This window comes from Oncorhynchus nerka, linkage group LG8 (genome assembly GCF_034236695.1).
Source record: "Oncorhynchus nerka isolate Pitt River linkage group LG8, Oner_Uvic_2.0, whole genome shotgun sequence".
NCBI classification, from domain to species: Eukaryota; Metazoa; Chordata; class Actinopteri; order Salmoniformes; family Salmonidae; genus Oncorhynchus; species Oncorhynchus nerka.
The window spans coordinates 39,822,209-39,839,119 of NC_088403.1; the positions used below are offsets into that span (position 1 = coordinate 39,822,209).

At 42.2% G+C, this 16,911-nt stretch overlaps 1 protein-coding gene across 1 annotated transcript in view; it reads left to right on the forward strand.

Annotated features, from left to right (window-relative positions):
• Positions 1-8,634, forward strand: part of LOC115133301 (serine/threonine-protein phosphatase 2A 56 kDa regulatory subunit beta isoform) — a 42,858-nt gene extending 34,224 nt beyond the window's left edge. The window contains exons 8-13 of the mRNA XM_029666392.2: positions 2,550-2,603; positions 2,886-2,936; positions 3,199-3,318; positions 4,160-4,287; positions 4,532-4,633; positions 6,179-8,634. Of these exons, the coding sequence (XP_029522252.1) occupies positions 2,550-2,603; positions 2,886-2,936; positions 3,199-3,318; positions 4,160-4,287; positions 4,532-4,633; positions 6,179-6,383 (660 nt within the window). The 3' untranslated portion in view covers positions 6,384-8,634. The remainder of the gene's footprint in view (positions 1-2,549; positions 2,604-2,885; positions 2,937-3,198; positions 3,319-4,159; positions 4,288-4,531; positions 4,634-6,178) is intronic.
• The last annotated feature ends 8,277 nt before the right edge of the window (positions 8,635-16,911 follow it).

The window sequence follows — 16,911 nt, forward strand, 5'->3', positions numbered from 1 at the left end:
GGTGAAAATACTTGAAACCCTTGTAAGTGAACAGCTAAAATAGTTTTTATTTACTAACTCTATTTTACCAGTGTACCAATCGGGCTTCAGGAAGAAGCATAGCACAATTACAGCAGCCATGAAGGTTTTAAATGATATCACTGAAGCCATTGACAAAAAACAGCACTGTGTCTCACTTTTTATTGATCTCTCTAAGGCTTTTGATACAGTTGCTCATGCTATACTAAGTCAGAGATTGTCGAGTGTAGGTCTTTCGGAGCATGCAGTTGCATGGTTTGCTAACTATCTGTTTGATATAACTCAGTGCACTCAATTTGATGGGCTTATGTCTGTTAAATTGTCTGTCTTGAATGATGTGCCCCAAGGTTCTGTACTTGGTCCTCTCTTATTCACTATTTATATAAATGATTATTTATTTAAATTATTTATAAATTATTTAAACAAAAATGTCCAAAATGCACAACTTTTATGCTGATGATGTTATTTACTGTTGTGCCTCATCTCTTACAAAAGCTTTCCAGAACATGCAAACTGCTTTTTATACTGTTCAACATACCTTGTGTCAATTGAAGCTTATCCTCAATACTGACAAAACTAAACTAATGGTGGTTTCTAATGCAAGAAATAGACCTCTGAACCACCTTTCACCTATTACTACCTGTCAGGGCAAGGAAATTGAGGTTGTAACCTCATATAAATATCTTGGAATTTTAATTGATGACGGCCTCTCTTTTAAATTGCATATTCAACAACTTACAAAAAAATTGAAGCTGAAATTGGGATTTTATTTTAGGAATAAGGCCTGTTTTTCTTTTGAAGCCAGAAGGAGGCTAGTAGTATCAGCTACATTTATGCCTTTACTAGACTATGGGTATATTTTATTTATGAATGCTTCCGGTCAGTGTTTGAGATCAATTGACACTCTTTACCATGGCACTTTGAGATTTATTTTAAACTGCAACCTTATGCACCACTGCACTTTGTATACCAGGGTTGGCTGGCCTTCTCTAGTCGCTCATAGGCTCAGTCACTGGTATACTTTTATTTACAAAGCCATTTTGGGTTTACTACCTTTTTATTTGTGCATTTTTATTGTTCAGAAATGTGGTGGGTACTCTTCGTTCGTTGGACTTTATCCTGCTAACTGTTCCAAATGTCTGAACTGAATTTGTTAAAAGGGCTTTTATGTAGTCTGCGCCATCGTCTTGGAACACCTTTCAAAATACTTTTAAACTGGAAGAACTTGTCCCGATTGGTGTTTTTAAAGGATTTTGAGGCTGATTCCCTGACCTGTCAATGTTTTTAATTTTCTGTTTTATACTCTTGTGAATTCAATGGTTATTACTAGATTACTTGTAGTTTTTCATGTTGTCTGTCTGTATTTTTTTTGTAATGACTTGTAATATCTTGGCCAGGTCGCTCTTGAAAAATAGATTTTAATCTCAATGAGCCCTTCCTGGTTAAATAAAGGTTAAATTTAAAAAATTAAAAAATAAAAGTCTCCTGACTGTTAAAACTGAATGTTTTTAAATGTTCTGGGAACTTACATTTTTAGGTTGCAGGGAGGTTCTGAGAGCATTTTACTATAGTTCCTTGAAAGTTCTCCTGATAGTTTTTATTAACTGAGAACCGAAATTCTAGGTTATTTTGAGTTTTTTTTAAATAATTTCCTTTAAACTTTCACTGAATGTTTCAATAAGACGTTTAATAGCACTGCTAGCCCAGCTAGCACATAATTTTCTGAAAACCATATGTTTCTCAGAGCTTGGTGAGAGCATGGTTTTCCAATGGTTATTTTGCATACAACCTTCCCACAACATTCTGGAAATGGTGCAGGATACCCAGCTAGCACATAACTTTCTAAGAACCAGTACTTCATCATACATTTTTTTAAAGGTTTCCTCATATTCCTATTTAAAGTCATGTTCTCTGAATGTTCAGAGAATGGTAAGATACCACGATCTTCTGTGGGAATTTCAGTAGTTCATCATAAAGTTTTTTGCAGGTTTCCTCATGGTTCTATTTAAAGTCATGTTCTCAGAACATTAAGAAAACGTTCCATAAAAACAACAATAAAACATTAAGAATGTTATTTAAAAAAATCTTGTTAAGTGTGTTCAGGTGTGTTAGCTGCGCCCACTAATTGCCCACACCTGATCTTAATGAATGCTCGTTTCCTTTGAAATGGTGTCTGATTGAATATACTAAAATGAACAGCTTTGTATGAGTTAAAAAACATGGCATCCTAGCTCCATCCTGGAGGTGCAGTGGACAAATTCCATGGATAGAGAACAGAAGACCATTGGTTAAAATCTCACTGATGCCATGCCACAAGAAAATTATATGTTTTTGCATGATTAAGTTCCTTAAATGTGCTGAGCAACTATACGGCGCCATTCCCAGAAAGTTATGGGAAGGTTGAATGCAAAATAACCATAGGACAACCATGCTCTCACCAAGTTCTAAGAAACATATGGTTCTCAGAACATTATGTGCTAGCTGTGCTGTGTGTATGTGTTAACCTGCTGTATGTATCTACCACTCTACAGCTGGCGTACTGTGTGGTCCAGTTTATGGAGAAAGATTCTACTGTCACAGAATATGTAAGGAACACCTTTTCTGTCATTTAGGGTTGTAAAATTACAGTAACTTTCCAAAAATCCCAGGACTTCCAGAAATCCAGATTGCAGGATTTCCTGCATATTCCCTACTGATTCCAGGAATACTCCAACTGGGATTTTGGGAAAACCTGGGAATTTTGATTTATCGTTTACTGGAATTTTGCAACCTTACTGTTGTTAGTCACTGCTCACACTGGAACTTCCAGTATACATAAAACACTGTAACACCGTGCTGGACTTTGCCTCTGTTTGTTTTCTGTTCAGATCATACGAGGGCTCCTCAAATACTGGCCCAAAACCTGCACCCAGAAAGAGGTGAGACATCTTTGTGTGTGTGTGTTTTTTTATAAACCCATGGTGTGCTTCTCTCATATGTGTGTGAGCCTGTGTGTGTGTGTCCGCCCGTGCGTGTTGTGTGTATATTTGTGTGCATCTGTCTCTTCATCTGTGTGCGTGTTTTTCTTTCTTTGTGTGTGTGTGTGTGTGTGTGTGTGTGTGTGTGTGTGTGTGTGTGTGTGTGTGTGTGTGTGTGTGTGTGTGTGTGTGTGTGTGTGTGTGTGTGTGTGTGCATCTGTAGGTGATGTTCCTAGGGGAGATAGAGGAGATACTGGATGTGATCGAGCCATCTCAGTTCATCCGTGTTCAGGAGCCTCTCTTCAAACAGATTGCTGCCTGCATCTCCAGCCCACACTTCCAGGTACACGCACACACACACAATAAAATTAAAGCTCACACATGCACGCACGCACGCACATACACACAAACAGATCTCTGCCTGCATCTCCAGCCCACACTCCCAGGTTAGGCCATGCCCACCACATCTAGACAGCCAATCCCCGTCCTCTCACATTGATCTAACAAACTGCAAAGGACAAATTCTCTGGACAATAAAGATTTGTTCTACTGTTATACACTGAGTGTACAAAACATTAAGAACACCTGCTCTTTCCATTACTGAGGAGACCGGTTATAGAAGGATTTTTAAGCCTTGAGACAATTAAGACATGGATTGTGTATGTGTGCCATTCAGAGGGTAAATGGGGAGAGAAAAGATTTAACTGCCTTTGAACGGGGTATGGTAGTAGGTGCCATTTTGTATCAAGAACTGCAACACTGCTGGGTTTTTCACGCTCAACAGTTTCCCGTGTGTATCAAGAATGGCCCACCACCCAAAGGACATCCAGCCAACATGACACAACTATGGGAAGCATTAGAGTCAACATGGGCCAGCATCCCTGTGGAACACTTCCAACACCTTGAAGAGTCCATACACTGACGAATTGAGGCTGTTCTGAGGGCAAAAGGGGGGTGCAACTCAATAGTCGGAAGATATTCCTAATGTTTTGTACAGTCAGTGTACATAACCTAAGCTTTCTCGTTCTTCCTCCCTCTATTCCCCTTCTGCTCTCCCTCCCTCCATCCATCCCTTCCTCCCTCTTCTTTCCTTCTCCATCACTACTTCTCTATCTCCCTCCATCCCTTTCTCTCCCTCTCCTTCTCCCTCCCTCTCTCCATCTCTCTCTCCCTCCCTGCTGTAGGTAGCAGAGAGGGCCTTGTACTTCTGGAACAACGAGTACATCCTGTCTCTGATAGAGGAGAACTGTCAGGTGATTCTACCGCTGGTCTTCGCCACACTCTACAGAGTGTCCAAGGAGCACTGGAACCAGTAAGGGACCTCTACCCCTTAACCTCTAACCCCTAACCTATAACCTTTGCTCTTTAAGTCTGTATGAACTGTGAATCTCTGCAGATATACCTCTCTAACCCCACCTTCACTCGTTTTCTGTCCTTCTCTCTTTCTCACCTCTCCATCTCTCTCTCTTTCTCTCTCCCTCCATTTCACTCTCCCTCCATTTCTCTCTCCCTCCATCCCCCTCTCCCTCTCTCTATCTCTCTCTCTCTCTCTGCAGGACTATAGTCTCTCTGATCTACAACGTTCTGAAGACCTTTATGGAGATGAACAGCAAGCTGTTTGATGACCTCACTGCCTCTTACAAAGTGGAAAAACAGAAGTGAGCGTGCGTGTACTAATATGTGTGTATAACACCCCTGTTTCTCATCCTCCCGTCTTTCTTTCTCCTTTTCTCTTTGTGTTCACTTGCATTCAATTCAAGGATCTTTATTGACACCAATGTTCCCTCTAAGCTACATGCATGCGCAGGTGCGCAGCTCCCCGGGACTGCCCCGCAGAAGAAATATCAGCCCGTGCAGAGAAGCACGAGATTGAACTTCACTCAACTTCCTACAGTGTTCCTCATTAGTTAACACTATTAACATTTCCCTTTCCTGTGGGAATTGTGATCGAATCAACGCAACATTAGCCACTTTCAATGCAACATACCGAAACAAAATGAACTATGCTAAGTTAGTATGCAGAACTAACTTAGTATGTAAAACTAACTATGCAAGAGATTTTGTTGTAGGCAGAACGTTTCAGAGTAAGATTCTATTGCATTGACACGCACGACTTAGCCTGTACTCTACACAGACTGGTGTGTCATAACCAATCAGAGCTGCAGTAGGCCTATATGCAAATAGGCCGTTGCTGTATATGGATCTGTGCCATTCACTTTGAACTGGACTGTGTTTACAGCATGGGTGGTCATGTGCAGATACGCTTGTTTTAAGATCAAAGCGAGAGCCACATGTGCACATTTGTTCATATCCTTGAATAATTAGTGAATTATTAGCCCAGTTATTGATCATTTGTAGTCAGCAATGGTGGAGTGATTACTTCCTACAAGAGCACAAAACATGTATCTTTGAAAAACGAGTTGGGTAAAGAGCATTTTTTTGTCTTCATTTTGTAAATTGAGATAGTCTTGAATTAGCTAAATTGCCAATAGTTAAAGGGTAGAATAATTTGTCTGATTCTCTGTAATAATAATATGGAAATAATAATGCATTTTATTTTGTAAAGTGGTTTCTTGCATCAAACAACAAGACAACATTTTCAGTCACCTCCTTGTCTGAAGGATAAGTGGATAAATAGGTTAATGTCAAGCCCTGCATGTTTTTTTTAATCTCATGGAATATAGGCCTATGTCCATTGAACACCACACATTGGCTTCTACTGTTAGAACAGATATTTCCATGTTAAAATGTTATGGGATGCATTTTCTCATTTGGAAGTTGCATTGATTGACACCACACGTCATTATCTTGAATCAATCAATCAAATGTATTTTATAAAGCCCTTTTTCCATCAGCAGTTATAACGAAGTGCTGTACAGATTATCTTACATTTTTCTGACTCAATTTAACCCCCTGCCCTCACAACTTGACACAACTGTGGGTAGCATTGAAGTCAACATGGGCGAGTATCCCTGAGGAACGCTTTCGACACCATGCCCTGACGAATTGTAGCTTTTCTGAGGGCAAAATGGGGGGTGCAACTCAATAGTAGGAAGGTGTTCCTAATGTTTTGTACACTCAGTGTGTATATAACCTAAGCTGTCTCTCTCTTCCTCTTACCCTTCTGCTCTCCCTTCCTCCCTCCATCCATCTCTTTCTCCTCTCTCTCTCTCCCTCCACCCTTCCTCACCTTTCCCCTCAAGGGAGTTGAAGAGGGAGTGTGAGCGTGCAGAGCTGTGGCGGGGGCTGGATGAGCAGCAGGAGAGGAGACTGCAGATCCTGGGGGAGGCCAGTCGCAATCAGAAGAACCTCCAGGAGAGAGGGGAGCCTCCTCAGCCCACCTCCACACAGACGGCATTCCCTGAGCAGCCAAACCCCGAGCTCAGCGGAGCCTCTTCTAACACCTAGAACCAGACAGCGGAGGATCAGTACCAGGATACATAGAGTAGTTAGAGGACATACAGAGACAGTATGCACATAGCCAAACACACACATGTACACACAAAGGAGCAGACGCACACGCTCAAACACACACACACTGACAACGTACACATAAACACATACAGAGTCGCACACAGGCATATACTGTTTACACACACACATACTCATGCAGAATGTAAACAAAAGATGAATCAACTCAAACACATAGACTACATTGAAGTGCAAACACAGCCCTCTACATACTCACTGGAAGACTACCCACACAAACTGCCCATCTTAAACAAGACATATTTCTCTCTCACACACTCACACACACACACACACATACTCACACTCACACACACAGGTACTGGTTCTAGCTGTCTAGGTTTTGACGTGTAACCGTTTTCCCGGTTCTCCGACAAAGGACTTTATACCGTCCCAAAAGATACAGAGGAATGATGACGTGAATGCTACATAATATTGTTGCTTCTTCTTCTATTCTTCTCTACTGTACTACTACTACTACTACTACTGATGTTTTTATATATATATATATATATATATATATATGTCTGAATATTATGATTATTATAGTGTTGGTGGGAGAATCTTTAGTGTAGAACTCCTAAAGCTTTAGCATAACTTGAGCATGGTCCAAATCACACCCTATTCGCTACAGAGCGAGTGCACTATTGGCCAAATGTAGTACACTATATGGGGCCTAATCCCCATATTGTAGTGCAATACTACTGACCAAAAGCAGTGCACTATAATGGGGAAAGGGGCAACTTCCCAAATGGCACCCTATTCCCTACATAGTGCACTACTTTTGACAAGCTCCCTATGGACCCTGGTCAAAAGTAGTGCACTATTTAGGGAATAGGGTGCCATTTGGAACATACAAAGTGTATGATTTTGGGCGACCCCTAATCTCCTAAACTAAAACAATGTTCTGATATGTCATTATTCTTGTCCATTCATAATTGGGCATAGAGAGAAGGAAGAGAGTCAGAAAACCACGTTTTTCTAGTAATATTCTAATTTGTATTGGCATTTGTCCTAAATGGCACCATTTTCCCTATGAAGTGCACTACTTTTGACCAGGGCCCATAGAGCTCTGGTCAACAGTAGTACACTATATGGGGAATAGGGTGCCATTTGGGATGTGACCTCAGTCTACCATCTGTGGGCTCAGTCTACTAGTCCTTGATATCACACTGTCTTACTGTTCTTCTGTGCATCTTATTTTGATTCATTCGTTTGATGAAATTATTTTGAATTTGTTTTAATATTTTTATGTTTTTGTGTGTTCATTTTGGCGATATCTGATATTTATGATATTTTTTTATTTGATCTCTGGAATTGTGACCTTATTGCAGGAAGTTGGCAAAGATGAGACGTGTTTGTGTGTGTATGTGTGTGTGTGAGAGAGATGGAGAGGTCATGGAAGTGTGTGTGTGCATGCGTGTATGCGTGTGTGTTCATGTGTTTAAGATGCAGAGGTGATGGAAGTGTGTGTGTGAGAGAATTCAGTATGAGTGTAACAGTGACAGGAGATGTGTATAGACAGAGTGATAGAGGGAGAGAAGTGGCATCGATCCCTCTTTCTCTCTTCTCTCCCTTTCTCTCCTTTCGTAGGAACAGGATTTGAATCAGAATGTTACACTTTTGATTGATTGTGAATCTAGAGGTTTTTCTTGCGTCTTGTTACCAAGACAACCAGACCAGCAGCCTTCAACACTCCTTTAACAGTTTTTAGTTTCAACAAAACAAAAAAGGACATAAAGAAACAAACCTCACTATCGTTAAAACACTTCCTGAATTTTGCAAGTTACCCATAATTCCCCCATTTATCAGTCAGTCAGTTCGCTGGGAAAATAATCTTCCCTTCCTACTATTCTGTTCTAGAACAAGAAGAATCCTTCCGGAAATCGTGAATGCTGGAATTGGAACGCAATTTATCAACTGAAAGAAGAGGTTCCCGTCAGTAGAATTATAGAACAGCAATAATAATGGAATTGAATATGTACGCATAAGTAGCATTGCTAAACTACAATTGCAGTGTCCTCCTGGTCTGGTTTGTAGGCTATCCGTGCTCAGAAACATAGAAACGATTGAGGATGACAATGTATTTTTTTCCCCGGGGACCAACAGCTGGGTAGATGAATGTACAGTCAAGTTAAACCGGGATTGTAGAAAGGAAAAGATGATGTGTTAAATTAACTTCACTTTGAGAAAACAATGGAGTGTGTTTGTGTCATTTTTTTAATGGTCTCTTGTGTATTCTCTCTCTCTCTCTCTTTTGTCCCTATCACTCCATCCATCTGATGGGGCATAGATGTTAAGTCCCCTATTTAGGGTTCTGGACCGGTTCCATCTGATATATTGCTGTACAGAGCACTCTGTGAATTTCACAGTGCTTCATAGTGCCAGAAAGCCCCATCTGTCTGCTTTCCGTTACCACACTTGTCAGTGGTGCTGACTTGAAGTGTCAGGTTTCACACCATACATTTGCATAGGTAATGAATGTAACATTTTCTGTTCTATCCAGACAAAGAAAATCCGGTAATCATCGTTTCATCTCGCTGTGATATTCTCAGACTAATTTATAGCTGTCAACATAAAAAAAAACACAACGCATTAAAAAAAAACACAACGCTGTCTGTGTGGGTGGACCAATTCAGTTTGTCCGTGATGTGTACGCCGAGGAACTTACAACTACTACCCTCTCCACTACTGTCCCATCGATGTGGATAGGGGGGTGCTCCCTCTGCTCTTTCCTGAAGTCCACGATCATCTCTTTTGTTTTGTTGATGTTGAGTGTAAGGTTATTTTCCTGACACCACACTCGAGGGCCCTCACCTCCTCCCTGTAGGCCGTCTCGTCGTTGTTGGTAATCAAGCCTATCACTGTAGTGTCGTCTGCAAACTTGATGATTGAGTTGGAGGCGTGCATGATCACGCAGTCGTGGGTGAACAAGGAGTACAGGAGAGGGATCAGTATGTACCCTTGTGGGGCCCCAGTGTTGAGGATCAGCGGGGTGGAGATGTTGTTACCTACTCTCACCAACTGGGGGCGGCCCATCAAGAAGTCCAGACCTACCCTCACTCTCTTTCTCACAAACAGACACACACACATGGATGACCCCCCCCCCCCCAAAAAAAATCAAAACATTTGTTCTGAGATAGGGCGTATTCAGACAGTGGAGAAGATGCCCAACTGTTGTTTTTATAATTAAACTAGTCTTTACGTATCCTACCAAACAGATTTGTATAGTCTACTTTCGTTGTTGGTGGTTCTTTATTTTGACAATATTTGTGAAATGTTAAATTATTTGTTGCTCCTTTAAAATAGTTTAATCCTTTTCTTTTTTTGTAGTTAACGGGCACGGCTCATGACAATGATGTTTATTGGCACTGCGCGCGTCACTCCAGGTAATTTGAGCGCATGAGGACCAATGTTTTCAGGTACATTTCTGTACGTGAACAAAACAGACCTTTGATTCTGTTGATAAGACAACGATAAGGAACCAGTAGATTGTAGAATGCAGCATAACTCTAATAACACATCTACATCATTGATGTAAATGTTTAGAATCAAATCAAATTTATTTATATAGCCCTTCCTACATCAGCTGATATCTCAAAGTGCTGTACAGAAACCCAGCCTAAAACCCCAAACAGCAAGCATTGCAGGTGTAGAAGCACGGTGGCTAGGAAAAACTCCCTAGAAAGGCCAAAACCTAGGAAGAAACCTAGAGAGGAACCAGGCTATGTGGGGTAGCCAGTCCTCTTCTGGCTGTGCCGGGTGGAGATTATAACAGAACATGGCCAAGATGTTAAAATGTTCATAAATGACCAGCATGGTCGAATAATAATAAGGCAGAACAGTTGAAACTGGAGCAGCAGCATGGCCAGGTGGACTGGGGACAGCAAGGAGTCATCATGTCAGGTAGTCCTGGGGCATGGTCCTAGGGCTCAGGTCCTCCGAGAGAGAGAAAGAAAGAGAGAAGGAGAGAATTAGAGAACGCACACTTAGATTCACACAGGACACCGAATAGGACAGGAGAAGTACTCCAGATATAACAAACTGACCCTAGACACATAAACTACTGCAGCATAAATACTGGAGGCTGAGACAGGAGGGGTCAGGAGACACTGTGATCCCATCCGAGGACACCCCCGGACAGGGCCAAACAGGAAGGATATAACCCCACCCACTTTGCCAAAGCACAGCCCCCACACCACTAGAGGGATATCTTCAACCACCAACTTACCATCCTGAGACAAGGCTGAGTATAGCCCACAAAGATCTCCGCCATGGCACAACCCAAGGGGGGGCGCCAACCCAGACAGGATGACCACATCAGTGAATCAACCCACTCAGGTGACGCACCCCTTCCAGGGACGGCATGAGAGAGACCCAGTAAGCCAGTGACTCAGCCCCTGTAATAGGGTTAGAGGCAGAGAATCCCAGTGGAAAGAGGGGAACCGGCCAGGCAGAGACAGCAAGGGCGGTTCGTTGCTCCAGAGCCTTTCCGTTCACCTTCCCACTCCTGGGCCAGACTACACTCAATCATATGACCCACTGAAGAGATGAGTCTTCAGTAAAGACTTAAAGGTTGAGACCGAGTTTGCGTCTCTGACATGGGTAGGCAGACCGTTCCATAAAAATGGAGCTCTATAGGAGAAAGCCTTGCCTCCAGCTATTTGCTTAGAAATTCTAGGGACAATTAGGAGGCCTGCGTCTTGTGACCTTAGCGTACGTGTAGGTATGTACGGCAGGACCAAATCAGAGAGATAGGCAGGAGCAAGCCCATGTAATGCTTTGTAGGTTAGAAGTAAAACCTTGAAATTAGCCCTCGCTTTGACAGGAAGCCAGTGTAGAGAGGCTAGCACTGGAGTAATATGATCAAATTTTTTGGTTCTAGTCAGGATTCTAGCAGCCGTATTTAGCACCAACTGAAGTTTATTTAGTGCTTTATCCGGGTAGCCGGAAAGTAGAGCATTGCAGTAGTCTAACCTAGAAGTGACAAAAGCATGGATTAATTTTTCTGCATCATTTTTGGACAGAAAGTTTCTGATTTTTGCAATGTAGATGGAAAAAAGCTGTCCTTGAAATGGTCTTGATATGTTCTTCAACAGAGAGATCAGGGTCCAGAGTAACGCCGAGGTCCTTCACAGTTTTATTTGAGACGACTGTACAACCATTAAGATTAATTGTCAGATTCAACAGAAGATCTCTTTGTTTCTTGGGACCTAGAACAAGCATCTCTGTTTTGTCCGAGTTTAAAAGTAGAAAGTTTGCAGCCATCCACTTCCTTATGTCTGAAACACATGCTTCTAGCAAGGGCAATTTTGGGGCTTCACCATGTTTCATTGAAATGTACAGCTGTGTGTCATCCGCATAGCAGTGAAAGTTAACATTATGTGTTCGAATAACATCCCCAAGAGGTAAAATATATAGTGAAAACAATAGTGGTCCTAAAACGGAACCTTGAGGAACACCGAAATTTACAGTTGATTTGTCAGAGGACAAACCATTCACAGAGACAAACTGATATCTTTCCGACAGATAAGATCTAAACCAGGCCAGAACTTGTCCGTGTAGACCAATTTGGGTTTCTAATCTCTCCAAAAGAATGTGGTGATCGATGGTATCAAAAGCAGCACTAAGGTCTAGGAGCACGAGGACAGATGCAGAGCCTCGGTCCCATGCCATTAAAATGTAATTTACCACCTTCACAAGTGCCGTCTCAGTGCTTTGATGGGGTCTAAAACCAGACTGAAGCATTTCGTATACATTGTTTGTCTTCAGGAAGGCAGTAAGTTGCTGCGCAACAGGCTTTTCTAAAAATGTTGAGAGGAATGGAAGATTCGATATAGGCCGATAGTTTTTTAATATTTTCTGGGTCAAGGTTTGGCTTTTTCAAGAGAGGCTTTATTACTGCCACTTTTAGTGAGTTTGGTACACATCCGGTGAATAGAGAGCCGTTTATTATGTTCAACATAGGAGGGCCAAGCACAGGAAGCAGCTCTTTCAGTAGTTTAGTTGGAATAGGGTCCAGTATGCAGCTTGAAGGTTTAGAGGCCATGATTATTTTCATCATTGTGTCAAGAGATATAGTACTAAAACACTTGACCGTCTCTCTTGATCCTAGGTCCTGGCAGAGTTGTGCAGACTCAGGACAACTAAGCTTTGAAGGAATACGCAGATTTAAAGAGGAGTCCGTAATTTGCTTTCTAATAATCATAATCTTTTCGTCAAAGAAGTTCATGAATTTATCACTGCTAAAGTGAAAGTCATCCTCTCTTGGGGAATGCTGCTTTTTAGTTAGCTTTGCGACAGTATCAAAAAGGAATTTCGGATTGTTCTTATTTTCCTCAATTAAGTTAGAAAAATAGGATGATCGAGCAGCAGTAAGGGCTCTTCGGTACTGCACGGTACTGTCTTTCCAAACTAGTCGGAAGACTTCCAGTTTGGTGTGGAGCCATTTCCGTTCCAATTCTCTGGAAGCTTGCTTCAGAGCTCGGGTATTTTCTGTGTACCAGGGAGCTAGTTTCTTATGAGAAATGTTTTTAGTTTTTAGGGGTGCAACTGCATCTAGGGTATTGCGCAAGGTTAAATTGAGTCACTCAGTTAGGTGGTTAACTGATTTTTGTCCTCTGGCGTCCTTGGGTAGAAAGAGGGAATCTGGAAGGACATCAAGGAATCTTTGTGTTGTCTGTGAATTTATAGCACGACTTTTGATGTTCCTTGGTTGGGGTCTGAGCAGATTATTTGTTGCAATTGCAAACGTAATAAAATGGTGGTCCGATAGTCCATGATTATGAGGAAAAACATTAAGATCCACAACATACAAAACTAGGTCCAGCGTATGACTGTGACAGTGAGTGGGTCCAGAGACATGTTGGACAAAACCCACTGAGTCGATGATGGCTCCGAAAGCCTTTTGGAGTGGGTCTGTGGACTTTTCCATGTGAATATTAAAGTCACCAAAGATTAGAATATTATCTGCTATGACTACAAGGTCCGATAGGAATTCAGGGAACTCAGTGAGGAACGCTGTATATGGCCCAGGAGGCCTGTAAACAGTAGCTATAAAAAGTGATTGAGTAGGCTGCATAGATGTCATGACTAGAAGCTCAAAAGACGAAAACGTTAAAAAAAAAATTGTAAATTGAAATTTGCTATCGTAAATGTTAGCAACACCTCCCGCCTTTGCGGGATGCATGGGGAATATGGTCACTAGTGTAGCCAGGAGGTGAGGCCTCATTTAACACAGTAAATTCATCAGGCTTAAGCCATGTTTCAGTCAGGCCAATCACATCAAGATTATGATCAGTGATTAGTTCATTGACTATAATTGCCTTTGAAGTAGGGGATCTAACATTAAGTAGCCCTATTTTGAGATGTGAGGTATCATGATCTCTTTCAATAATGACAGGAATGGAGGTGGTCTTCATCCTAGTGAGATTGCTAAGGCGAACACCGCCATGTTTAGTTTTGCCCAACCTAGGTCGAGGCACAGACACGGCCTCAATGGTGATAGCTGAGCTGACTACACTGACTGTGCTAGTGGCAGACTCCACTATGCTGGCAGGCTGGCTAACAGCCTGCTGCCTGGCCTGCACCCTATTTCATTGTGGAGCTAGAGGAGTTAGAGCCCTGTCTATGTTGGTAGATAAGATGAGAGCACCCCTCCAGCTAGGATGGAGTCCGTCACTCCTCAGCAGGTCAGGCTTGGTCCTGTTTGTGGGTGAGTCCAAATTCACAAATTCTATCTTTTGGGAGGGGCAGAAAACAGTTTTCAACCAGCGATTGAGTTGTGAGACTCTGCTCTAACTGAGAGGGGGCCAGAGACAATTACTCGATGCCGACACATCTTTCTAGCTGATTTACACGCAGAAGCTATGTTGCGCTTGGTGATCTCTGACTGTTTCATCCTAACGTCGTTGGTGCTGACGTGGATAACAATATCTCTATACTCTCTACACTCGCCAGTTTTAGCTTTAGCCAGCACCATCTTTTTATTTAGCCTTAACGTCGGTAGCCCTGCCCCCTGGTAAACAGTGTATGATCGCTGGATGATTCGTTTTAAGTCTAATACTGCGGGTAATGGAGTCGCCAATGACTAGAGTTTTCAATTTGTCAGAGCTAATGGTGGGAAGCTTCGGCGTCTCAGACCCCGTAGAGAGGAGTAGAGACCAGAGAAGACTCGGCCTCTGACTCCGACTCGCTGCTTAATGGGGAAAACCGGTTGAAAGTTTCTGTCGGCTGAATGAGCGACACCGGTTGAGCGTTCCTACAGCATTTCCTTCCAGAAACCGTGAGAAAGTTGTCCGGCTGCGGGGACTGTGCCAGGGGATTTATACTACTATCTGTACTTACTGGTGGCACAGACGCTGTTTCATCCTTTCCTACACTGAAATTACCCTTGCCTAACGATTGCGTCTGAAGCTGGGCTTGTAGCACAGCTATCCTCGCCGTAAGGCGAGTACAGCGACTGCAATTAGAAGGCATCATGTTAATGTTACTACTTAGCTTCGGCTGTTGGAGGTCCTGACGAATCGTGTCCAGATAAAGCGTCCAGAGTGAAAAAGTTGAGGAAAAAATATATATATATATAAACGGTAATTAAAAAGTAAAAAACGTAAAGTTGTCAGGTAGCAAAATAGGTTGGCAACAAAACGCACAGCAACTCGAAAACAAGTCTGCAAGTTGTAACCGAAAATGACGTCAACACGTGGTGGTCAATTCAATCTAGCAACCTAGCTAAATCAGTTTAGCTTACAATTTGAATAACATAAAAACGTTGTATAACTGATGGACATTTTATTTCCTTTATCATGACAAGAACGTATCACTGTACTTGTCTAGTTGCTCAGGCTCAGCACAGAGATCTCTTGATCGGCCGTGCAGGAATCATGACGTACGCTTGGGGAGATTCTATATGTTTGTAGTGTAAGAACAGAAGAGACTTCAATAGTTTGACTTACCTGTCTTATATGAAGCAAAGTTAAACTGATAGTAACTTATGTGAAAGTTACCATAAATTATTACAAAAATGTTGTGGACCAGATGTAGACCAGATGTAAATTTGATGTATGAGTTTCAAATGTATATTGAGCCATCAGACCATTCTCATCATCACTTCTCTCTCCATTCATCTCTCTCTGTCTCTGTCTCAGGATTTTGTTGCCCCGCTAACTCTCTCTGGCTACATTTACACAGGCAGCCCAATTCTGTTTTTTTGTTGCTAATTGGCATTTTGACTGCTGCAACACCTGGGAGATAGGTAAACAGGACAACAAACACATGCACACACCTGGACACTTCCTTGAACAAAGATAGGGCTTTTTTAAGCTGCTGTAGAACTCCTCCTCGCTTGGCCTGCCTCCAAGCCGCCGATTGTGTATGTGTTTATTCTCGTCCTACGTCTTGCCATCTCATCATATCATCTTGCCATATCTCACCTTATAAAACAACAGTGATGTATCATTGGCAGGGTTAATAGGGTTGTTATGTTTCTGTTGCCCTATAGAAGTCGTTCCCGGAGCCCCTCTACATCCAGCGGCACCACCATGTGTGTTCCTACGGGCGTACCCGCTATCTGATGGCCCACCTTCCAGGCTGCCAGCTTCACGTCACCCCCTTTACACCTAGAGCTGTGTGGGGAGTGTATGTGTGTCTGTAATAAAGGTCTCACCCCTCTACCCCATCCTCTCACCCAGCAGTGCCACTACTGTCTGCTTCACACAGGACACTGAGGGAAAGGAGTATGTGTATTGGTTGGGGTGGCAGGGAGCAGGGATTGTGTGTCGGGGGAGGGGGACCAGGATGTGTGTTTGTGTGAGAGAGAGCGATTGAGGAGATGATGTGTGTGTGTGTGTGTGTGTGTGTGTGTGTGTGTGTGTGTAAGACCAAGAGGGTTTCATATTGCTGTATGTACACCACTGTAGTGTTATCACACAGAAAACTTATTTAAAAATATGTTGTAATCTTTTAAATGTTTATTTCCTCAACACTTCCAACATTCTTTCTTGTCACTTATTTACAAAACATCAGTTGTTCAAGCTCATTAAAATAAATAAAGTTTCATGTACATTATTTTGTCTCTTAATGTCTGGCTGTGTAGTGGCCATAGAATTAATAGAACAGAATTGGAACTTCTGACCATGGCAACTTGATTGGTAAACACTCAAATTGGCTGCCAGTCCACCCATTGATTTGAAAGTTGGATTCTAGTTCTACTCATTCTAGTTCTGTGGTAGGGGCTGTATAGCAGATCTATGTAGAGTTAATTATTGTATTATCTATAGTCGTTTGACTGGCTGCCAGTGCCTACGAATGCATCCCAAATGGCACCCTATTCCCTTTATAGTGCAGTACTTCTGACCAGAGCGCTATTGACCCTGGTCAAAAGTAGTGCTCTACAAAGGAAATAGGGTATTAACTCATACAGGGTCACAAACGGTCTTCTTCTGTCTTAAACCAATGTTTAAACCAACCA